The 26,641-nt window shown below is 40.6% G+C and overlaps 1 protein-coding gene and 1 long non-coding RNA gene across 2 annotated transcripts; both read left to right on the top strand.

The window, feature by feature from the left end:
- The first annotated feature begins 4,004 nt into the window (after positions 1 to 4,004).
- LOC146072445 (uncharacterized) lies at positions 4,005 to 4,807 on the top strand. Its single transcript, XR_014473133.1, has 3 exons — positions 4,005 to 4,082; positions 4,320 to 4,427; positions 4,617 to 4,807. It is a non-coding gene; the product is annotated as an uncharacterized LOC146072445 (long non-coding RNA).
- A 201-nt stretch (positions 4,808 to 5,008) lies between these two features.
- Positions 5,009 to 7,563, top strand: LOC146074567 (uncharacterized). The gene is made up of 2 exons (XM_083182835.1): positions 5,009 to 5,078; positions 5,283 to 7,563. The coding sequence occupies exons 1-2, from the start codon at positions 5,054 to 5,056 to the stop codon at positions 6,335 to 6,337; spliced, it is 1,080 nt and encodes a 359-aa protein (XP_083038961.1). The 5' UTR covers positions 5,009 to 5,053; the 3' UTR covers positions 6,338 to 7,563.
- The last annotated feature ends 19,078 nt before the right edge of the window (positions 7,564 to 26,641 follow it).

Genomic DNA, 26,641 nt, shown 5'->3' with positions numbered 1-26,641 from the left:
ATAAAAACAAAAAAAAGTTTAAAAATATGATTTTTTTTTAATAGCATGATTTCAGGCCAACCATGTGGTAAGCTGGACAGCTGGTCATCATTTTGCCATCATGACGATAAAAATCCTTGATGTGTCATTATGGGCCTGATTTAGAGTATTATGCAATTTTGAAGAAAAAAATATAGGTTTAAAATACAAGCGACTTTCTCCTGCATGTCCAGACTAGATCTGCCATTCAAGGCACAGGGAAAATGGCTTCTGGAGGAATGCAGCAAAGAAAAGACCCTATATATTAACGTACCGCAAGCGCAAGTTACATGTCAATTGAATTCTGATATTGGGAATTCTGATATTTGACCGAATGAATAAAATGTACTTTATCTTTCTCTTCAAAATACTTGTTATGCTATGCCAAGTGTGTACAGTGTATCCAATATGTGCTTATAGAGTTTATGAAAGTGTGGTAAGTCCACCCAACAGCACATCAAAATTTGCTACACCATATAAGAAAACAGCACATTTATTTTGTAGATATAAAACAAAGTGTGAGTGAGATAACAGCATGAACTCAATCATCTGTGCAACTGGTAACTTTGTTGAGCATAGTAGATAAGGCACACTTTTTCTTCAAACTAATTGGTTTTGACAGGTCCACGCCCCTTTTATACAGGTTGTCCACGCCCCCATTTATACAGGTTGATATCAAACTTGATATGATCGTATCACGTTTGATATCATAGTGGTATAAATAATATTAACCCCCGTATTAAAATATAATTGGTTTGATACTGTAACTTCATACACTGATATTGGTTATGTGAGATAACACATATATAAAGTACGCGATATCTTAATCAGCTGGAAGAATTTCTAAACATAATGCTAAAAAAGTTGTTAGAAAAATATGGTATACAACAGATATATAATTCGTAGAAATGTAGATCTTGTTTTATATCAAATTTGATTTGTGTAGGATGTCGCGCAACGCCGACCATCAAAACAGCCGGCTGAAAGCCAGTTATTATAACGTATTAAAGCCGGGGAGTTTTTGCGGTTTTGATAAATATTATAAAGCTTTGAAAAATAAATTTAAAAGATCCGATGTGAGAAAATGGTTACAAGAGCAAGACGCGTACACATTGCACAAACCGGCTAGAAAAAACTATAAAAGGAATATGATATGCGTATCGGATATAAATCAACAGTGGCAATGTGATTTGGTATCGCTCATAGATCTTTCACAGTGAATAATACAGGCAGATCATTACCAACTATAATAACACTTACCTTAGAACGAGCCAAAAGCGCTACAACGATGTGGCTGACCAACCGCGTATCAAAAATAAATAAAATAAAAATAAAAAGTTATATTCCACACGATAACTTCCACAGCATCTAAGGACCTTCTTGCTTTTAAAATAAATGAAATATCCGCGTACATAACAAAGAGGTCTGGGTATACATATGTTATGCATTTAAAGATACAGGAGCTAAAAAGTTATATTCCACACGATAACTTCCACAGCATCTAAGGAGCTTCTTGCTTTTAAAATAGATGAAATATCCGCGTACATAACAAAGAGGTCTGGGTATACATATGTTATGCATTTAAAGATACAGAGCCATTCAGTCTGGCCCTGACATGTTGTAGGCATTTAAATTTAAAGACACACAGCGTGAGAAGTATAGTGTTACTTTTAGAAAGACATCAGATATGACGGATGATTGTAATTTTCAAAAGTAATTTTAAACACCGGATTCCATAGTCTTTGAAGACGTTGACATTTACGTATGACGCAATTAGCGTAGACAGCACAGCAGGGCTGGTAACAATTATATTCATTAGAAAGCACATAACTCTGAAAAAAACATTTTCACACGGCTAACCGTTTAATTAGTTTAGACAGTACAAAGAAAGGCCATGAAATCTTTGCAACAGTGCATGAGTGGCATCTAGTGGTCATGTATTGCAGTTGCAAGCAAGTTCCAGACGGAGCTAGAGACTACAGAATTAACTTATATATATATACTGTATTATATTTAACTGAACATTATCAATGCTGATAAATAAAGGCTTTATATAAAGTATATATATATATATATATATATATATATATATATATATATATATAGCTATATACAGTATATATATATATATATATATATATATATATATATATACAGTATATATAAATATATATATGTGTAATGTGATGGTATCATTATATTATGTGATGAATAAAATATGGATAAAATGCTATATTATTTAAATCAGATATATATATATATATATATATATATATATCTCAATCAAATTACACAGGGGTGGTGGATAAGGTATATATTTTAAATTAAAAAGCATACACATGTATATATAGATCTTATGTAGTCTGTTGATGTTGAAACATATCTGTCATCTATTTAATAATAAGGATAAGTATTTTATACATCACATTTTTGGTTTTATTTTATCAAGCAATATATCCTGAAAACAGCTGTGTTTCGGGTAATATGCTATATATTTGTTATGCCAGTCTTTAACTTTGGAACACAACTCATGAATATTCAAATGAGACAAATGCAACACAGATGTGTTAACTGACTGAAACGTATAAATATGTTCTCCATGGGACCAGACAACTACCAGGCATCTGCCACACATTGAGGTTGAAGGTCTTCACACACACACACTATTCAAGACAGAGAACTTGAAGTTTTGACTTGAAGTTTTGTTCCTAGGCTGTATAGAGACTTACGCTGGTTTAGTATGTTGTGGAATTACAAACCCCGGCATGGCTGGCCTCAATTTTGTTATTAGGAGTTGTTAATACAATGGCAATGCATGCGGGTGTTTGTAGTTGATAACCGGCCATTTGTATGTGTAGTTCTGTGATTAGTGTGTTGTATATAGCGATTTAAAATGTATTATTTAGCGGCATGGTGGGAGTGTTTAGTACGCTTTTAAACAATCTTAAAATATAGTTTGGTGCTGTATGCTAGTTATTAAGGGCGGCCTAGGCTGTATAGAGACTTACGCTGGTTTAGTATGTTGTGGAATTACAAACCCCGGCATGACTGGCCTCAATTTTGCTATTAGGAGTTGTTAATACAATGGCAATGCATGCGGGTGTTTGTAGTTGATAACCGGCCATTTGTATGTGTAGTTCTGTGATTAGTGTGTTGTATATAGCGATTTAAAATGTATTATTTAGCGGCATGGTGGGAGTGTTTAGTACGCTTTTAAACAACCTTAAAATATAGTTTGGTGCTGTATGCTAGTTATTAAGGGGGGGGGGCCTAGTCTGTATAGAGACTTACGTTGGTTTAGTATGTTGTGGAATTACAAACCCCGGCATGGCGGGACTCAATTTTGCTATTAGGACTTGTTAATACAATGGCTATGCATGCGGTTGTTTGTAGTTGATAACCGGACATTTGTATGTGTAGTTCTGTGATTAGCGTGTTGTGTTGTGTTTGGTATACAGATTTTGTGCACACAAATTCTTTTATGATTGCTGAATGATGTATGTTGTTATCAACAGTGCCATCTAGTGGTTGTTGCAGAAAATACCTTTGAACTTAAGCCATCAACAAAACATCAACATGCAGGTGTGTATATGATATTTACAATAGTTTAACAGTATCTTATTGTATTGTTATTTCAACTTATTATTATTTATTACAGAGAAAGGAATACAAAACCATTAATGCAAATAAAATAAGTCTCAGAGATTTTCAAGATTTACCCAGCTTCCAACAGCCGTCAAATGAGCAGACAAATACGTGTAAGTTTACAGCTCAAAGACACATTATTATTACCAGGCTCAGTTGTGTTATTCACAGGGTCTGTTAAGACAAGCAACCTATTGGTATAAATGTTACACGTGTTGATTGTATTTTTCGTTCTACAAAATTGTTGTGTTAATTTTTATTTTATTTTTTATGTATATATTATTTTAAATCAGTTTCAGATGTCACAAATGACGCATCTGAAGTTGGATCATTTGGTTCGGATTTCACAGTCGGTCCGGATCTGACGACATTCGAAAACCCATACGCCGCATACTCTGATTTGTCCGAATCGCAAAAATGTAGGTGGTCATAAGCCGTCAAAAAATGTGATGTATGTTAAAAAATGTGATATATTATTATTTCCAAAAATATGTCTCTCTCTCTCTCCCTCTCACGCTATCTCGCGCGCACTCTCACGTTCTCACTCATATATATATATATATATATATATATATATATATATATATATATATATATCCTGTTATATTCATTTTTATACCGCCTGTGATATTAATGTGTTATTTGTTCTCTGTTAGTATCGCCGATTATGTCGAAATCTGATGCAGAACACATAATGGATGATCTCTGGAATTTACCATCGGCAAAACACTATAAACAGCTATACCAGACCCCGGCTATACAAGGTGAATTTTGACGATTGGCTAGCGGTGTTTTTATAATGTGTTTTTGTGTTAAATGTTGCATATCGTCGCAAAATCATGAATAGTGTCCACAGGAGTTGTTGTTATCATGACTTAAATGACAGTTTTTTTTTTTTTTTTTTTTTTTCAAGTCAGCGAATGTGTCGTTAATTGATAATATATGTATTACAGATGACATAGCTAGCCGGTATGAACCTACGGTACCTAGGGCCGATACGTGTGAAGCGGGACCATCCGGATACAGAGAACCGACATCGGGTGCTGAATCAAACGCCAAACAACACAACAGCGCTTTGGCTAAAGGCGCAAAAAGAGCCCAGATCAGCGATCAAGCTTTCTGGTCATTGTTTAAAGGAACCATGCCGGCGCAAACATTTGACAAATACCCGGGTATGTTTATTTATTTGGTTTCTTATATAGCACAACATTTACCATTGTTCTTTACAAATGGAAACCACAGGTATTAAACAGCCTGTGTAGACGTAAGCCGACAAGGAAGGTGGGGTGGGGGTGGGGGTGATCCTGAAGGTGTTATAAAGCGACTGTCTTTGTGGCCGCGTATGTGTAACTAAAACGGTGTGATTTTTATTACAGTAGGAACCACGCCGATGGAAAGATCTGGCAAATATTCAGGTGTGTAATGTAATGTTTATTTATTTAGTTTCTTATATAGGACCGCGTTCATCATTGCTCTTTACAAATGGAAACCATCGGTATTAAACAGACTGTGTAGATGCAAACCGACATGGAGGGGTGGGTGTTTTGGGAGGCGGGCCTGAAGGTGTTATAAAGCGTCCGCGAATGTGTAACTAAAACGTTGTTATTTTTTATTTACAGCGGATCCGCGACGATTCGCAAAAATGATAGCAGCGGCCGGGGTTGCTCAACCACTCAATGCTGAAATGGATGGGGGTGAATCAGCTAAAACGGCGATCGACCCACAACGCCAAGAAAATGTATCAAGGGCCGAGATCATGGCAACCGAGCGCGACGATTTCAAGCCAAGCAAGCGGAGAATTTCAAAAAGTCGATCCGCTCAAGAAAACAAGGCCGATTTATCAGACCTTAAAAGAAGATTGAAATATTCGGAAGGTAGACCCGTGAGAAAAAGAATTGCATTACAAACAGTGCCAACCGTGAGTAATGTGGATTACCCGCACGCATTTACAACACCTGCAACACCTACTGAATCCGACATTGACATTGCCGGTAATACAAAGACTGTGAAGACTCGTAAAACTTTACGACTGTCAAGAGAGAGATACACGCCGCTGACGGATGATGATGTCATCGTGATTTCAGACACGCAGGAACATCATACTGCAGAAACGCAAAGCGTGGTCAGTAACACACCTGCAGCTACATTATCCGCTAATGATGAGGACTTAAATGGGCAAACATTTTTTATCACCCCTAGTGAAGAGTCAGTCTCAGATACACCACAGAATGATGATGAGACTGTAACATCTGTAGCCGGAATCCCTGATAAAGTAATGGGTGATGATTACACAAAACTACCCAGTGTTTTTACCACGGTCGGCGAGGCATCCGCATCGGGCGGTGCGGATGCCCCGCCGACCGTGGTATCGACAGACATAGTTGATGGGGTTCAGAATGTGGAACAATTAGGACAAGATGCGGAAATACAATACTACGCGGTCATGGGGAGGATGCGTGAGCATATAGGGTACATGCGTAGAAATGTCAATACCATGTTGAACCGTATAAAAGATGAGCTTTATGGTTCAAAAAAGAAGCCAGAGATCATTAAAGAACTTGTAGAAATGTACATGAATGTAACATCAAATCATATATCAGAGACCGTGAGGACTAGGGATTTTATTAAAGCGAACATGTATCATTTTGCCGAGATAATTGAAACGGATCCGTGACTAGGCATGGTGGGTTATGGATTGAAACATAATTTACATGTGTGTAAAAAAGCCCCAAGAATTAAAGCAAATGTACCGTGCAAAATCTCACACTTATTTCGCCGTTCGAAAATAAAACAGGCTTTAAAATGCATATACAGGCTGAGAAAGCGTAAACAACACAGGGGGCGAGGCACACCCCCAACCCCGTGTGCACAGGCTGACAAATCACCGGACCAACCATTACCGGGTGACGCTGCGTCACCTGACAATGTTGAACACCCCGCAACGCCCATGCATAATGACATAGATGGGGGTTCGCCACCCGGTAATGGTGAAGGTCGGCGAGATGTGTACTTAGAAGCTGTTAACAGGTATGAGCGACACCATCCTAATTTCAGAGCTATTGAGTATCATAATCATTTTCAATTTGTTAATTTGGAAAGAGTTACATCATTTGCAGAGGGTGTTGAAGCCGTACACAACGCTATACAGGTTATGATTGATGAATTCATGGTTGGTGTTGACCCTAATGATCGTGTACAGTTAAGATTGGAGGGGGGTGGTTTACACAACGCCATCTACTCACACCGAAAGCCGCAAGAATCATTAGACGCTGTCAGTTTCTTGAATCAAATTACAAACACTCTTCAAAGTAACGCTGAATTCTTATTAGGCACGGGTTTAAGGTTTGTGATCACTGTTTTTAGAAATAGAGCGGGTGGGGCCCTAACTGGTCGCGGCCTTAGACGCATTCCATACAGCTTAATTATAGAAAGGCGCAGAAGACACCTGTACGATTTCAACAATACGCACAATTATTTGTGCTTTGCGGCATCGATCTGCAAACTTCTGGATAAAGGTAATGCCACAGACGCTGAAATACACGATCGGGCGCTTCAAATTCATAAGGATTTGAACCTACCGATCGATAAAGCAGTCAGCTTTACCGACGTTGTTGTTTTTGAAAAACACTTAAAAACAAAAATTACAATATTATATCATAATAATCGTTCTTGGCATTACTATTCTTCAGATACGCGCTACGGTGATACCCTGTATGTATTATATCACGATTCACACTATTATGGACTGATTAATATCTGCGCATTTCTCGGATCGAGATTTTTCTGTTCCTTATGTAATCGAACTTATGAGCGCAAAAATAGCCACGATTGTCTTTTCTTTTGTAAGGCTTGTCACAGACAAGCGTGCGCTGATGATGGGGCTTTCGCATTAAGATGTTCGGTTTGTAGGGTGTTTTGCAGATCGCGTGAATGTTTAGAGGAGCACAAATCCTTAGCTTTAGATCGCAAAATATCCTGTCTTGAACATGTTTATTGCGACAGGTGTTGTCTCTACCGTCGCAGGTCTCATGAGTGTCAGGGGCTAAAGTGCTCTACTTGCAAGGCATATGTTGATGGGTTTGCGGATCATTTGTGTTACATACAGCCCATCAAAGCGGAAGAACCCACCACCAAATACATCTTTTATGATTTCGAATGCATGCAGGAGACAGGTATACATATACCAAACTACTGTTACGCTCTCACATTAATGGGTGAGAAATCCTGGGAGTTTAAGGGCAAAGGTTGTATCGATGATTTTGTAAAGACGTTCATGAAACCAAAATTTGCGCATTACACATTCATAGCCCATAACGCTGGGCGGTATGATGCGTATTTTGTATTGAACAAGATCATCAAAGAACGGTATACTGTATCCCTCATCTCTAATGGCGGAAACATAATGTGTATCACAATAAAAGATCTGAAGATTAGGTTTATAGACTCTCTCAATTTTCTCCCCATGAAATTGAGCAGATTTCCAAAGGCCATGGGATTTGATGGCGTTAAAGGTCATTTCCCGCATTTTTTTAACACAGCCGATAACCAAAATTACATAGGGGGCATGCCCTCAATAGAATATTTTGGCCTACAACACATGATGCCTGAGGAGGCCGCTGATGTTACAGAGTGGTACGAAAAAAACAAACACAAGGTGTTTAATTTTCAAAAAGAATTAATACGATATTGTAAAGAGGATGTCAGAATATTGCAAAAAGGGTGCGCAGCTTTCAGATCAGCCGTTATAGCCATGACAGAACAGGAGTTTGTAATAGCGGCTGAGAAAAAAGATGTAGCCGTTAAACGTCACGTTGATCCATTCCAACTGACGACTTTAGCGTCGGTTTGTATGGCTATGTATCGTTGTAAATATTTACAGGCAAACACATTGGCTCTTGTACCGGGTGATAACTATCACAAGACCCAGAAGCGTTACTCAACACCAGCCATACAGTGGTTAATGTACATAGAACACAAAGAAGGTGTGAGTATAAGACACGCTTTACAAGGTGGTGAGAAGAAAGTCGGTAGATACAGTCTGGATGGTTACGCCGTGATTAACGGCGTGCCAACAGCTTTTGAATTCCAGGGGTGTTTTTATCACGGTTGTGACAACTGTTACAAAGACGATGATGAAAACAATCTGACTAAAACAACCTACGGTCAACTGCGGCACAAGACACAGTTAAGGATACAATTCCTTAAACGGTGTGGATTTCAGATAAGGGAGATGTGGGGGTGTGAGTGGAAGAAAATGAGGGAGACTGATGAGGAGCTTCAGGTTTTTCTGAAAGGTTTGGAAATCCCTGAACCCTTGGATCCTCGTGATGGTCTTTATGGCGGACGCACTAACGCCATAAAACTTTATCACAAGACAGAGTGCGATGAAAAAATACACTATTTTGACTTTACTAGCCTATACCCATTTGTCAACAAGACCAAAACATATCCTATACGTCACCCACGCATCATTTATAAGGACTTTGATGATGTCACAAAGTATTTCGGTTTTGTTAAATTAAAAATTAATCCTCCGCGAGGCCTTTTCTTTCCAGTTTTACCGGTTAAAATGAATGGTAAGTTAATGTTTCCGCTGTGCCGCACATGCGCCGAATCTGGACAGTGTGAGCCATGTGTTCATGACTCAGAAAACCGCGCCCTAACCGGTACATGGTGCACAGTGGAGATAAATCTTGCTATAGAAAAGGGGTACAAAGTGTGTAAAATCTATGAGGTGTGGCATTTTGATGAGAGATCTGATGATCTGTTTTCAGGTTACATTAAAACACACCTCAGAGATAAACAGGAGGCTTCTGGTTACCCTGATTGGTGTACAGACTCTGTGAAACAACAAGAGTACATAGACGCGTATCAAAAAAATGAGGGCATAGCTTTAAGACACGAACACATAAATGTCAACCCCGCCAAAAGACAAATTTCTAAATTGTTTTTAAACTCATTATGGGGTAAATTTGGTCAACGTAGCAACATGCCCAATACTTGTCTAGTGACAGATCCTGATAAGCTTTTTGAATATGCCTTTCAACCACACTATGAGGTGTCTGCTTTAGACTTCATAGACTCAGAAACTGTTATGGTCAACTGGAAATACGCCAAAGACCATTATACCAGATCTTCAACAACAAATATATTTATAGCAGCATTTACCACAGCGCACGCCCGCGTCGAGTTGTACAACCTATTGGATAGATTACAAGATAGATGTCTGTATCACGATACAGATTCTGTAATTTTTGTCAGCAGGCCCGGTGAGTGGAATCCGCCATTAGGCGATTATCTAGGGGAGTTGACCAGCGAACTACCATCTGGTACGCATATAACAGAGTTTGTTTCAGCCGGCCCCAAGTCATACGGCTATAGACTAAGCAACGGCAAGACGAGCCTCAAGGTCAAAGGTATAACGTTGAATGTTTGTAATGAGCAGCACGTTAACTTTGACAGTCTGAAAGAACTGGTCTTAGATTATCCTTTAAACCCCAAAGGCGAGGATCAGAAAAAAATTGTGACCAGGCAGCCCGGTATAGTACGTGTGAAAAAGTACTGGCAGATTGAAACCCGTATGCTGCAGAAAACGCAAAAGTGCGTTTACACTAAACGTAACCTCACGGATAATTTTACAACCCTACCATTTGGTTATTAAGATGGATATCCGTTTTCAACACCCCTTCTCCTGTATTTTAGCCGGACCCTCCAATTCGGGGAAAAGTTATTTTGTGAAAACGCTAATACAACACGCATCCACACATATGACGCATGTACCTGATAATATTGTTTGGTTTTACACCTGTTGGCAACCGATATACGACCAACTTCTGAGTGCTCACCCTGGTATGCGTTTTATAGAGGGGTTGCCCGAGTCATTTAGCGACGACCAGCTTTTTCCCCCTGATAAGATTAATTTAACGGTGATAGATGACTTGATGGATGCAGCGAGTAATAATTCTGAGGTTGAGAAAGCGTTCACAAAGTATGTGCACCATCGTAATCTCAGTGTCATGTACCTTGTGCAAAACATATTTTGTCAAGGTAGAAAGAGCAGGACTATACATTTAAACACAAAATACATGGTCCTGTTTAAAAACCCCAGGGATAAAATGCAGGTTAGCATTCTGGCTAGACAAATGTACCCATCAAAATATCGTTTTTTTCTTGAAGCCTATGAGTCCGCTACGGAGCCACCATACGGTTATTTACTGGTTGATTTAAGAAACAATGCCCTTGATGATTATCGTTTACGAAGCGGTTTATTTCCCCCCGACACACCAGTAGCTTATGTTGTTAAGAAGCGGGGTTCTAAATAGCTATAACCGCGCATCCTATAGTCATTCATTACCACTTCTAACAGCTGTGAACATGTCGACCAGGATAAGACGTAATTGGGCCCTTTTAAAAACCCTCATTAATGCCAAACCGGCCCAAAGAAACGCTATATTATCCAACGCTTCAAACGATTTGGTGACAGCCATATGTGAGATTGCTCTCAATACGCTTAAAGGTAAAATACCCCTGTCACAGCGCCAGTTGAACTACCTTAAAAAGAAGAGGAGCCTTATAAAATCGCTTTGTAATAAGAAATGCGCCATTGGGAAAAAGAAGAGGTTGGTGAAACAGTCGGGTGGGTTTATCGGATCGTTGCTAGGATTTGCCATTCCATTAATTACCGGACTACTGTCTAATCGTTGATGGAATACGCTGAGAAAATGTATCTGGTCCCCCAGCAACAGATAGACCGTTTAAACAACAAACCAACCGGCGATGATATACGCAAAACAGCCACGCAAAGCCTAGATGCTGAGATCATAAGTATACTACATAATAATGCTTTATCAGAGTATGAAAAGGCAAAACGCTACACAGCTGTGTTACAGAGATACCTGGTGTTGAGTAAACAAACTGATAGAGAAATGTCAACTTTAACGCTTTTATCACCCGGTGCAAATGCTGTTGAGGATACCGCTAACCCTACACAAGATGATGCTACCGACGCTGTTTACCACGATGTCTTGAACAGTGTTAATGCGCGGTATAAAAAGAACTGTGAAATACTAATGAGTAAAATGGTTCGCTCTAAAGACGTTGCGAATTGGGACCGCAAGGGTGTGTTTATGTATAAAGGCGTCACAGTGCCAGGATCCAATGTGTTAGACTTGATAAGGGGTATCACGCAAAATCACAGCGTGACGAGTCATAAAATGCCTAACGGCTGGATTGAATTTATGCGCGCTATGGCTGAGTTGAATATCCCGTCCACTGTAGTTGGTAATGCATCAAACAGATTACAGTTAGATCGCTTAAAAGCTGAAATCTACGATGATGAAATTGGCAATGTAAATATAGCCTCCCCAATACACAACATTAAAAAAAGTCGTATAAATGTTTTAAATTCCCCCGGGTTAACAACGCCACACGGCTACTTACTACCGAGGAAAAGATCCGTAAATCTGTTTCAGGATTCGCAGTGGTTGAACCTTTAACATATAACTAATTTATAATGTTTTTATACAATGTATTTTTGTGCGTTTAATTTGTACAATGACGTTTAATTTGTATTGTATCATGTATTTAGTGTATTGTTTTAACTGTAAAGTTTATCGTGTTATTCGTGATTAACTTGCTGTAAATACATTTTGTCTGTACCAATAAAATAAGATTATGATTTATAAAATGCTGTTTTGTTCTTTGATTCTAATCAGTTTGTCTGCAAAAATGTACAATCACACGGTATAAAGTTCAATAAGCAAGATTTTTTAATAGAAAGTAGCCATAAGCAATGTACATACAGCATTTCAATCACAACATTAGTTACAAGTTACACAAACAATTTTGTATTACACATCAAACACATGTTGGTTACTGGTGACACAGGACTGTATACAGTTACCCGTATATCGACTCAAACAATGACTTCTAGGGAGACGTCTTACAAAGTTTGATACATAGCGATCATTACGTTTTGTATCATAACTAAAACGGGCCAACACATCTGTATATTTGTAATTTTTACACATGAAAAATATAAAGTATATACAATATTGTCCACAAACGGTACTGTTAAAACCTTGCAACTGCTTATTTTGGTGGTAAATTCTTTTTGAATTTGAGTTTAAAAAATTTATTATGGCCTTTGGGAATAGGGGGTTGTCAGGTTCTAATCCGTAAGAGTCCAAAAAGTAACACTCGCTCTGGTTGTTAAAATAAACGGCCAACCAATGCTCCCCCGGTTGGGTGCGGGTATGTGTGTTGATTACAAACGCGCAGGGGTATTGCGATAGTTTACCGCTCGGTAGCATATCGCACGGGAAGGTCCCTTTAAAAAACAGCCGCGTCACCGGATTAGCGTACAGTATACAATTTATCTGTAATGTGTTCATATCGCTGCTTGGTGTGATGAATATTGGTAAATATACGATAAATATAAAAATTATTTATTTCATTTATAGATAATCATACAGCACATCGCGCCTCTGGTTGATCTCGATGATATTATCAAATAATGCGTATATTATTATGTTGACTGTCCGGTCTAGTGCTCCTGCAAACCGGAATTCAGCTCGTAGATTACCGGTTCTGATTAGAGACAGATGCTCCGCGCATTCCTGTTCAGGCGACAGATCAAAAGCAAATAGTGTGTAGCCGTTGAGGTACTCTTCACGGTCAATTAGTATACCCGAATCTGATTTCTGCTTATTTGTGATCTGAATGAGCGACATATACTCGCGAACCGCGTTACCGTGTTCAAAGTCTGGTTGAAATGGTTTGGCCGGATGCGGTGTTCCATCCAGGTATAGGGATGCGAAGTTTACATTTTTATGTTCAAACCGTAGAGGGTTTTTGTCATAGGCTCCTGAAAACGCTTCATTATCTACAAAAGCGGCTATAACGGTTTTTGGTACCTGGCCTAAAAACAGGTTTTCTAAATTAAATACGCGGCTCCCCGTCGGTATACTATAGATCTTCATGCCCACTCTATCGATCGCGTATTTGGCGTTGGTGGCCAGTAAGGCCTGGGCGTGTCCAATCCGGACTGCGGGTGAGACCTGAACTCTTTTCACAAACAGGGACGCTGCAACAATCTGAATTTTAAAGGCCTCCGCTTCAGCAGACATTAAGCAGAAAGCATCTTTGTTTCTGATGAGTTTTATCTTCAAGTCCACGGCGTTCAATATTAGTTTATGTTGATGAAAAAGGTCACAGTGTAGCGGCCCCAATAATTCAACCGTTCGACTTTGTGCCGTTGTTCTTGCCCTTTTTATAAACCCTGTGTTTACACCATCCAGGGTTCTTGTGTTGTGTTCTCCAGCCACATCTTTGTAGAATAATCCAGTTGTGTGTTTTGTGGATAACGCATCTGAGCTATAATTCAGTATGGTCTCTATGTAGGCCCTATAAGCGTAAAGATTATTGGACTGCGATATGAGCCTATCGCCCAAAGTGACATCAACCTGGCTAAATAAAGTTGCTATGGGGTAATTAATAAGAGCGACCTTGGCGTCTTGAGGTATAGCAGTGTTATCAGGCCGTACGATCTTGCAGGTCACGTACAGCAACGTGTTGTTCAGATCGTAGTAGTGTTCCCCGCTGGCCGCTATGTAGAATTCAAGCGGCGCGGTCTCGGATAATGCCGCCAAAGGTTGAACTTCGACGTAGAGGCTTTTCTCTACGCTGGTCTGCGTCGGTGGTACGTCAAAAAGGTCAAGTTCAGATTTTGCGCATTCCATGGATTCATTGTGTATGAAAGACATGCTTAAAAAATATCACCGACCCTTCGCTTCGGTTTCCTTTTTTTAATTAAGCCGCGTCTGCTCCGTTTTTTGTTTAAAAGGGGTCTGCACCATGTCGGAAGTCGTATTGCCCGCTTCCGTTTATTTTTAGCCGCCCCTTTCCTGGCATAGATTAAACCTGATCCATCTTGCTTCGCTTGATTTGCGTCGTGTATTTTGCTCACAACCGCCGCTGTGGCTTGTCCGATGACGTCTTTCGCGATGTTGCGTGCTGCATTCTTCACGTGGGGCTTTGCTATCGCCAGCCCTCTTCGGAAAAGCGGTACCGCTTTTCTGAACAGGCTTCGAAAAATTCCACCTAAACCGCACCCGTACATATACGCGCTGCCGTGAAAACCGGGTAATCCATTACCGGCCTGTGTTTTATAATATTGCGCGTAGAGCCCCGGGTCCCCATAATTTTTAACGGCCACCATTGTCTTTAATAAAATTCGGATTTGCGGCGTCTGAAATGTAGTTTCACGTTCGCTTTCCCAAACTTGAATGACATGTTTTCGTTCTGATCATTCTTTATCTCTATGGCTATAGTGTCAAAATGCGTCTTGCACAACGGAACATAATCGGGCTTCTCATACCGTATAGTGACCATCTCGTTGTTACGGCCCTTTATTTCAACGGTGCGCAACAACGGGACATAACTATCACCGACCCTCTGATGTTCGATAATATCTGTGTACACGAAGAGCGTATATTGCCCTCCGCTGATGTCGGCGCACGGTTTTAAAAACTTAGTTTTCGGGTATAACCCTAGTATTCTCGACAATTTAGGACCGGCTGTGATGTTGTACATCGCCTTGTTGTCGATGATTATCTCTCGTTCAAGCGGATCGTACAATAGTTTTAAACCATCCAGTTTATGTCGGTCAATTTCAGCGTTGAAAGAAAACAGTAACGCCCCGATGGTTTCATAAAACCCCGGTTTAACGCAAACCCTCGTTGATGTACCGCTCGACCCATCCCACTTTGTTATTTTCAACACACAATCACGCACATCGATTGTATTCCAGGTGTGTGGGTATTGTATTTCTGTAAGAGCTACTTCCCAATCTCCACTTAAGTCTATCGGCCTTGCTAACTTTGTGGTATAGTCAGAAATCTTATTTTGTGGAAATGTATCGGCTGAGGCGTTACTCGGCAATGTTATGTAGAAGGGTTTGTCATCCATCTTCCTCTTTGTTTATATATCTTTTATCTCCGATGCAGCGACCCAACTGTTAAATTTTGTGGGGTATCCACGCCACTTGACTAATACGTGTTTCCCCCCTCTAACCGTCTTATTTTTTAAAATCTTCTCCACTTTGTAAATCCTATTATAGTTTTTCGGTATACTTTGAAGTTCTTCGGGGTAAAAACTACCAGTTATAGCCTCCCCGTAGAGATCCTCCAACGTGTAAAGCGGCTTAAGTCCTTTAGTGTTCACGCCGCGTATTACAAATATTTCCTCAGAAAAACTCTGTTCGTAACCTTTCTGAAATATATCCTTATATTTTGAGATACGAACGTGGTCCCCGACCGCTAAACAAGCCTTTGTTTTCTTACTTCTAAAGTAATCGCCATATATCGTCTTGAAGACATCCAGCGCATTAGAGCCATCAACCTCATTCGGAGCTCGCTTAATCGTTCTATGGTATGTGTTATTATAACTGGTAATGAACGCTTGTAAAACGTCTATATATCGGTATGTATTATTCGCCGTGAAATATCGCCACATTCGTGTTTTTAAAGTCCTATTGAAGCGTTCTATAACGGCGGCTTTCACATCATTATTGGTTGTGAAATGTTGTATACCGTATTTTTCTAACAACTTTTTTAGGACTTTGTTTAGAAACTCTTTACCATTATCGGTTTGTAGTTTCCTCGGTACGTCCCCCTGTTGGAATAATTTTTCAAAAGCCTTAGCGACAGTCGTCGCGCTCTTAGCAGTCAGACTTTCAGCCCAGGCCCTCTTACTGAATATATCGATGACGGTTAGTATATATTTTACGCCGTCGTTGTGCTTTGCCAGATCTATGAGTGATACCAAATCACATTGCCACTGTTGATTTATATCCGATACGCATATCATATTCCTTTTATAGTTTTTTCTAGCCGGTTTGTGCAATGTGTACGCGTCTTGCTCTTGTAACCATTTTCTCACATCGGATCTTTTAAATTTATTTTTCAAAGCTTTATAATATTTATCAAAACCGCAAAAACTCCCCGGCTTTAATACGTTATAATAACTGGCTTTCAGCCGGCTGTTTTGATGGTCGGCGTTGCGCGACATCCTACACAAATCAAATTTGATATAAAACAAGATCTACATTTCTACGAATTATATATCTGTTGTATACCATATTTTTCTAACAACTTTTTTAGCATTATGTTTAGAAATTCTTCCAGCTGATTAAGATATCGCGTACTTTATATATGTGTTATCTCACATAACCAATATCAGTGTATGAAGTTACAGTATCAAACCAATTATATTTTAATACGGGGGTTAATATTATTTATACCACTATGATATCAAACGTGATACGATCATATCAAGTTTGATATCAACCTGTATAAATGGGGGCGTGGACAACCTGTATAAAAGGGGCGTGGACCTGTCAAAACCAATTAGTTTGAAGAAAAAGTGTGCCTTATCTACTGAGCATTACACCTGATGTATTATCACATCACATAGTTTACCTCTGACAGCAATGTCAAGACACGCTTTTTTTATTTTGAGCAATGATTTTTTTAGCTGGCATATGTGCTACAAGTGGTGATGCTAGGATAATAGGTTTCATACGGCTTGGTCCTGTTATTGCCCCCTACTGTCCCATCTCAGTTTTGCAGTCAAGAAAGATAAACTTATTTGCAGCATATACAGTCTGAGGTGTTTTAAGCTTCAGATGAACCCCTGAAATCCCTTCAAGTTCATTTTAATGGTATTGTAATAAAATAAACAAACAAATAAATACAAATACTAATGGTGTGTTCACATGGTCAGATGTGCCTTAAGATGCGATCCACGATCCGATCAGATCGGATCGGGATCGGATCGCAAGGCACATCCGATTTGCATACAATCTTGACTATATAGTGCAGATCTGCACTATATAGTCAAGGCAGCCATGATACGTGAACGCGCATTGGGATCAGATCGTGATCGCAAGGGTTAAAACCCTTGCGATCTGCATCCGATTCCGATCCGATGCCGATCCAATGTTGACTATATTGTCAACATCGGAAAGGAAATCAGACCGTGTGTACACACTTTAAGAAGTGTTTGTTTTTTTAGACAGACAGGGGTGAGTAAGGGGAAAAAACAGTACGCAAACCATTATTTGCATATAAATCACCATAAATAGGGTTCTGTTCAGTGGCATATTTATAATGGGTGCAATATGTGCGATGCACAGGGGCCACTGAGTCCCAGGGGGCACACACTGCAGGGGGCACACACTGCACCCATTTTTAATACATACACTCCGGAATCCTGCACTGAAGACAGCGCTGCCGGAATCGCCAAAGAATGGCCAAGACAGATGCGGCAGGAGGTACTGGCCGCACGTGGGGGTTTAACCCTATGGGGGGGGGGGAGGGTTGTTAACACTACTGTTTTTTTTTTTAACCGTATTGGGGGGGAGTGGTGGCGCTGGCAAAATTTTCGGCCGGGGGGCGCAAAATTAATAGTTACACCACTGTAAATAAGCACTGCTTTTTTGTGTATGACCCTTTAGAAAAGGCATACTATTGTTGGATACTGCTCTGTAAATATTGAAGGCAATGTACTTAGTCATATATATGGAACCAGTGGGTATGTTTAGTGGGTGAAATAAAGGAGCACTCACATTGTTACCATGCAGTGCTGTGTCAGTGCTTATCCTCCTCATCTTTTAATCATATACTTGGGTGTTAAAATAAAACTGTCTAACATTTGTGGGCTACACACAAATGCACAGTTTTTACCCTGCACAGAAAAATATAAATGTACAGATATATTTGCTCCCCTAAATGGTTCCAGACACAACTTCCTTGTTTTATTGATTTTCTCACAAATATGAATCAGGCCCAAAGTGCAGTTTATGTAATATAGTACGCCAGACACATGCAGGCTCAATGATCATGGTAATGACTAGATCAGCACTAATACACAGACACACACATAGCAGACTTGGTAGAAGAATCTGCTTCCGCTGAGCATGTCCAGCAATTCTATTATGTCCTTTATACCAGGGATGGACATCGACCATCGATGTTTCATAATCAATGGATTATAGTCAATGTAGAATATGTTTGCTATCAAAGGTGGAGAACAAGGTGGTTTCGTTTCACCAATGGCACAGCATAAACAAATATTTTTTTCCCCCCGAGGTGCCGAGATATGGAGCATGGTTCCACCCCTGACACAGTGAAGGCCCAGGTTTTTATTGCCCAATGGACCAGTTAGCAAAAAAATGGGATAACCATTGATGGCTATTCAATTCATGGTATGCTGCCATCAATGGCCACTTGTACCAATCCCATTAATAGTGACCATCGATGGCAACCAGAAAGATGGCCATCCCTACTTTATCCCTACATTATACTGCATGTAGTGGCTGCTGGAAGGTGAAATAGAAGGTGGTGCCCCTAGTGGTTTGGGCTTGCACACGTGCTGACATCCCAGCAACTTACCAGTGGAACATCTGGAAGACTAAAGATTCCTTATTGCAGCTAAGGAATCTGTCATGGCCGCTGCTAAGACGCGCCGCTAACCTGTTCATCTCCGGCGGCGGGGCCTGCGGGCCATCCATCCGGGTGCAGGACGGGGAGCGTGGCGTTTGGGTCTCCCGGCCGCGACCATCTTCCTGGGGCCTGTAGCGTGCACATCCACTATGATAACCAGCCAAAGTTGTTTGTCTCCAGTCTGGGCGCCGCCATCTTGTGGTAGCCAACCAATGGCCCGGATCCCCAGTTCAGCTCCTCCAATCAAGATCTGCCCTGGGGGATAAAGCAGAGCCCTCTGGGGCATACAATTGCCAGTGCTTTGTTGTCAATCCCTTGGGAGGAAGCTTCTGCCTGTGCTCCTGCCCTTGCTCTGTGAAATCCTTGATTCCAGTGTTCCCTGTCTGCAGTCCACACCTGTATCCTGTATTCATTATCTTCTAATCAGCACCTGTTACCTGGATCCCTGCATTTGCATTCTGCCTCCAGTCCTTACAGTTCAACACCTGTTTCCTGGACATCGCAATTGCATCCTGCTTCCGGCTCTCTCAGGTTTGCTCCAGTCGTCTCCACTCCTGCTGTCGACCAGCTGCACCTGCTGCCAGTCCTCCGTGCCTGTTGACACTTCTCCACTCCTGCTGTCGACCAGCTGCACCTGCTGCCAGCCCTCCGTGCCTGTTGACACTTCTCCACTCCTGCTGTCAACCAGCTGCACCTGCTGCCAGCCCTCTGTGCCTGTTGACACTTCTCCACTCCTGCTGTCGACCAGCTGCACCTGCTGCCAGTCATCCGTGCCTGCTGACGCCTCTCCATTCCAGCTGTCGGCCATCTGCACTTGCTGTTAGTCATCGGTGTCCGTCGACACTCAACCACCGCTGCTCTCTGCCGTCCGCACCCGTGGTCAGTCGTCAGTGTCCCTCTCGGCACTCTGACAGAGACTCTTGGACATTCCTTGTTATTGTGGACATTCCCTTGTTGCCCAAGTATCCACTGGGTTCTTTGTCCTGCCGTTTCCCTAAATGGTCTTACCTTCCAGTGTTGGTACTACAATAAAGTGTTATATTAAACCTGCTGTTCTCCAGTCTCCTTCAAGCCGTGAACCCCTGACCTCCAGGTCTCAGACAGATCCACAAGGTACCCCTAGCGTGACAGAATATATATTTTCAGATGCTGGCTGTAAATAACAAATAATCAAGCCTTGGAGGTTTTTTTTTTAATACAGTCCCTATACAATGAGTGGAGAGAGCTCTGTCCTAGTTCAGCAGGCCCCTTTTTTGAGACTCATTTCAGAGACTGAGCCTGATGGCCACTACTTCCAATATCTCTGGAAGTTACGCCATTGTCTGGTAGCAAATTGTCTACAGTGGTCATGCGTAAAATCCAACTACAGCTGCCTGATCTCCTCAAGTGATCCAGAAACGTTTTACAAATATGGCTTTGTTTGTGGTTGGGAGGGCAAGTTCTACTGGCAGTTCTGTTTGGTATTGTCTCTGCAGGCTCAACTTGAGATAGGCAGCTGAAAATAAATGACAAGGGCATGAAAACACAAGAGTATATATAAGTATTCAAAAACATCAATGAAAGCATGTACATCACAAAACAGTGGCACATACTCTGACCTTAGTATGTCCTTGATATTATTTGTCTGTTTATAAAAGCATTTGACTGTATTTATCTTACAAAAGTGCCCTTTTTTCATTTCTGATTGAAAAAAAAGTTTTTTCATTATTACAATTTGTAAAAAAGATTTATAAAAAAAATAAAATATAAGCCACTGACAAATGCAAACTTTTACGACATAAGTGTTACACTGCTGTTTACAATCCTCAAGTACTGCGGGATATTCTGAACATTACTAGAACTTTCTAAAATCTCTGCTTCTTCAAAACCATTATGGCACGTTTCATACAAATGTTTTCAATTTCTATGCTCTGACTGTATGTTCGCTTTTACTTTATATATGCTAAACTTTTGTAATGTTCTGGGGTATATGTTGCTAACATTACATACGTAGTAACAATTTTCATTTTACATTTTAGAACTGCACACCAGTATTTCCCCACCAATCTGTGAGGGTTGGTGCCATTTTTTTCTGGGTGCTGCAGCTGTGGAAAAACCAGATATAAATCTTATTTGTACTTTGAGGTGCAAACAATAATGGCTTACCTACAGCTGAATCACACTACCTTTATTATTATTATAAGCATTGTATTCGTAAATGATTTTAGTTACACTACAAAATACAAATCATCAATCTCTAGGATGCATAAAAAATGTATACTTTGCTATTGTTTACACTTGACACTTTTTGTTCCTAGTTTTTGCAAGAAAAAATATATATTCTGAAGCAATTTTTTAGGTCTACAGAAAAAATTTAAGTTTCACAATTTTATTTACCAGGTTGAGGCTGAGAGGGAGGCTGATGTGTATTTACCAGGCAGGTATTTCTGGTAGCTTGAGCAGCCCCAACTGTTCCTTTCCCACCAATTGCTCTTGATGTATGCTAGTCCTCCGCAGACTTCTCTTTGAGCTGCCTCAGTCGGCGGTGTACCTAAGCGTCCTGTATTACAACATGCATGTACCAATGCACATTTCTTCTCAAAACTGAACATCGATTCATGATGCACCCAGTTTGAGCTTTGATGACTTTCTCTGCCTCAGCCTCCTTTTCCACTTAATCTCCTCCCAATTCTGCTGAGTGGGTACTCTTACAACCACCTCTTTCTCACTAACTTGTCTCTGATTCCCCCTTTCACTCACCATGCTCCACCAAAAAATAAACACTTAACATTCCCAAAAAATAAATAAAGACAAAACAAACATTACAAAAAACAACTCACATGCTAAAAAAGAGAAGGCAAAATGTCAAAAGACAAGGACAAAAACTCCACACACAAAGTCACAAAAACAAATCTACAATATTCAAATGTAACCAAACAAAATACTCCAAAACATTAGTATGCTTTCTCCTGCACAAACTGCTTTCAGAGATAATTGGGTAAAATCTATGCTTACACAGGGTAAATCCGGCCAAACTCCCTCTACTTTGGGCAACCAGTACCTAAAATGGTTTTCAATGAAACATGCTCTATATTATGAAACTCACTGAGGATACAGCAGTTGCCAATTTAATAGGAGTTACCATTGCATTACATAGACACCTTCACTTCAAGATCAGATCCTTCGTCACAAAGCAGTATCACTGTGGAACTTTACTTTCAGCCCAAGTTGGATTTCAGTACATACTCCTGCATGGTGATGTCACAGCATATGGACCATATGTACAGTAAAGTAACTGATGAAATGTCTGTTCTGGGCAGTCAACATGTCTTCAAGCCCCAGGACCCTTTCTAATGGGTTGTAACCGAGGGTGATTGAAAACACAATATATCAGAAACATTGGGTAAAATGTAATAGGATGAGAGATTCAGAAAGTGAGAGATTTGGTAAGAAATCTCCAGTTTTTTTAACCCCTTCCCGACATTTGACGTACATGTACGTCATGGTCGGGAAGTACTTCCCGACATTTGACGTACATGTACGTCATGGCTTCTAACTGTCACTGCGTCTATAGACGCGGTGACAGTTAGGAGATGTCTGCTGTCCCTGACAGCAGACATCCCCCCTCGCCGCCCAGGGGGGGCAGGGGTGCCCCCCCCGGTCGGCGATCGCTGTGATTGGCTGTTCAAATCTGAACAGCCATTCACAGCGTTTCCTGTGTTACCGGCGGCTAAGCCGCTCGGTAACACAGGGATCGGTGGTGATCGGTGCTGTTAAGTACAACACCGATCACCACCGATGAGCAGCACCCCCCTCCCACCCACCCGGCACTCACCCGGCCCGGCAGCAGGCTCACCTGGCAGGCAGGAGCGCACGCACCCCCCTCCCCCCTCCCCCCCCCTGCCAGCCGCAGCAGCAGCATGAGCTGCATAAAAAGTAAAAAAAAAGAATGATAATGAACTGAATTATATATATATATATATGTGTGTGTGTATATATATATATATATATGTGTGTATATATATATATACACACACATATATATATATATATATATATATATATATGTGTGTGTATATATATATATATATATATATACATACACACATATATATATATATATATATATATATATATACACACACACATACATACATACATATATATATATATATATATATATATATATATATATATATAAAGATATTCCCGACATATGACGTATATATACGTCATGGTCGGGAGGTACTTCCCGACCGAAGACGTATATATACGTCATGGTTTTAAACTGTCACCGCGTCTATAGACACGGTGACAGTTTGGAGATGTCTGCTGTCCCTGACAGCAGACATCCCCCCTCGCGGCGATCGCTGCGATTGGCTGTTCAAATGTGAACAGCCAATTGCAGCGTTTTCTGTGTTACCGGCGGCTAAGCCGCTCGGTAACACAGTGATCGGTAGTGATCGGTGCTGTTAAGTACAGCACCGATCACCACCGATCGCCAGCCCCCCCCCCTCCCACCCGGCAGCCCCCCTCCCTCCCACCCACCCGGCTGCCGCAGCGCCAGCACCCCTCCCACCCCCCCACCAGCCGCAGCGCCAGCCCCCCTCCCAAAGCTGGTGACCAAAATGGGGTCACTTGTGGGGGGTTCCACTGTATTGGTGCTTCGGGGGTCTTGCTAATGCGACATAGCACCCACCATTCATTCCACCACCAAATATCACTCCTTCCCTTCTGAGTCCTGCCATGCACCCAACTGGTATTTTTTGGTCACATGTGAGGCATTGCCGTACTCGGGAGAAATTGGGGCACAGATTTTGGGGTGCTTTGTCTCCTTCATTCCTTGTGAAAATGAAAAATTTTGAGCCAGAACTGCATTTTTCTGTAAAAAATTACATTTTTTTACACAAAAATGCAGATCTGGCTCAAAATTTTTCATTTTCACAAGGAATGAAGGAGACAAAGCACCCCAAAATCTGTGCCCCAATTTCTCCCGAGTACGGCAATGCCTCACATGTGACCAAAAAATACCAGTTGGGTGCATGGCAGGACTCAGAAGGGAAGGAGTGATATTTGGATTTTGCAGCACAGATTCTGGTTTAATGACCCCCGAAACACCCATACAGTGGAACCCCCCCACAAGTGACCCCATTTTGCAAACTACACCCTTCAGGGAATTCATCAAGGGGTATAGTGTACATTTCAAACCCCCAGGGGTTTCACCAATTTTGATACAACTGAGCTGTGAAAATGAAAAATTAATTTTTTTCATTTTCACTGCCCAGTTGTACCACAATTGGTGAAACCCCTGGGGGTTTGAAATGTACACTATACCCCTAGATGAATTCCCTGAAGGGTGTAGTTTGCAAAATGGGGTCACTTGTGGGGGGGTTCCTAACTTTTAGCATCTTATGGTGCCTAGAAACCTACATGGTGCCTAAAAAATAATCTCATAAAAAGGAGGCTCCAAAATCAAGTAGGTGCTCCTTCTATTATGAAGCCTGTGGTTTGGTCACCGTGCACACTAGGGCCACATATAGGATATTTATGAAAACCAAAGAATTGGGGGAATCAATTTTTAGTCACATTTCTCTAGTAAAATCTGCTGTGTTCCTTAGAAAAATGTATTAAAATTGAAAATCTGCAAAAAAAATGAAATTTTGAAATTTCACCTACACTTTGTTTTAATTCCTGTGAAACACCTAAAGGGTTAACAAACTTCCAAAATGCTGTTTTGAATACTGTGAGGGGTTCAGTTTTTGAAATGGCATCATTTATGGGGGTATCTCACATACAAGTCCCTCAAAGTCACATCAGAACTGAACTGGTCCCTAAAAAAATCAGTGTTTGAAATTTTCTTGAAAATTTGAGAATTTGCTATTCATATTTTAAGCCTCCTAGTGTCCAAAAAAATGAAAATGAGGTTGAAATAATGATGGCAACATAAAGTATACATATGGTCTATGTTAGTTATTAACTATTTTGAGTGGTAAGATTATTTGTCTCACAAGCAGAAAATTTAACATTTTGCAAATCGCAAAATTTTCCATTTTTTTACGACATTTTGGTATTTTTCACAAAAAAACACAGACTGTATCGACCAAAATTTACCACTAACTTGAAGTACAATGTGTCACGAGAAAACAATCTCAAAATCACTGGGATAAGTAAAAGCAAAAAAAAGTTATACCCACTTAAGTGATACATGTCAGATTTGAAAAAAAGGGCTCTGTCAGGAACGCAAAAACTGGCTCTGTCAGGAAGGGGTTAAAGCGGCAATCATTTACATTGCAAAACCAGTTTCATTTTGCAGTGTAAATGATTGCCACTTTAAAAAACTGGAGATTTCTTACCAAATCTCTCACTTTCTGAATCTCTCATCCTATTACATTTTACCCATTATATACTTCAAAGTACATCCTGTTCGCAGGACTAAGGACTCTCAGATCCTACAGTTGTGTAGGTGGGGGTATGACTACATCTGCCTTTGACACATCTGGTCATGAAATAAACAAGGCCTTTATTAGAGATTATGAAAGTGGTTATGGAAATGTTCCATAGCCCATTACTCAACTTGTGCTATGGCTAACCCACCCCCCTACAGAAATCTGAAAATGGATGCCCAAGGGAGGTCAGACATCTCTAGTGCTGTAGTTACAGTGAGGATTATGTTTTGGACAGGTTCCAATAAACTGTCCTCAAACATATGAAAAATGTAGACAAGGGCACATTGATAAAGCAATTAGGGGAAGAGTGCCAAGTAGATGCAGATCGTGAGGTTACAGAATGTCAAGCTGACCGCAAACCTCAGAACACCAAGCAGAATGTGAGGCTACAGAACAGCAAGAAGAATGCCAGTACCAGCTAGAGATGGCTACAATCCATGCCCATTATGCAGCCAGAGATTCACAAGTAACTCACCCAGAGCATTTTCCTGTAATGGACTAATATGGAGACTGAGGGGTTTATTTATGAAGCGTTGGGTTGTAAACATTGACCCTTTTAAGCCTGTTTATGCCTTTACTAGATGTGTCCTACTTGGAAAAGCATTGCCATTTTTAAAATGAGGCATAAACATGCACTGACGTGTTTATGCCTGAAACATTTTTCAGGGGATTTAAAATGACTTGCCGACAATATGTACTGGCCCCTGGACAGGGGCGGATTGGGAACTAAAAATGGCCCTGGAAAAAATTGAAGTAATAGCCTCACGTGAGCAGCACCAAAGTAAATCAAGGTGGAGCCAACACATCATTACACCTGGGTGAAAGCTGTTGGTATTAATATGCTTGGCAGTTTAGTGACCCCCAGACTGTTAAAAGCTGTTGTGAAAAACCACAAACCTCAACATTTGAAATCATACTCCAACTCCCCCCACTGAGTCAGAAAACAGACTCCAATACCTCCATCAAGCAAAAAAACTATTACCATAATCCCCTGATAACCATCCCCAATTCTCCCCAGTGGAGCCCAGACACACCACAGAAACTGTTACA

The sequence above is a fragment of the Crinia signifera genome, chromosome 4 (genome assembly GCF_055691185.1).
Source record: "Crinia signifera chromosome 4, ASM5569118v1, whole genome shotgun sequence".
Classification (NCBI taxonomy): Eukaryota; Metazoa; Chordata; class Amphibia; order Anura; family Myobatrachidae; genus Crinia; species Crinia signifera.
Note: the sequence above shows the minus strand (reverse complement) of the source record. Positions and strands in the feature narration are given on the sequence as shown.

What these genes read in the sequence shown, in the direction of transcription:
- LOC146074567 (XM_083182835.1), top strand. Translation starts at nt 5,054, where the DNA reads ATGGAAAGATCTGGCAAATATTCAG. An exon ending in AAGATCTGGCAAATATTCAG is followed by an intron (nt 5,079 to 5,282) that starts GTGTGTAATGTA and finishes TTTTATTTACAG; the next exon opens with CGGATCCGCGACGATTCGCA.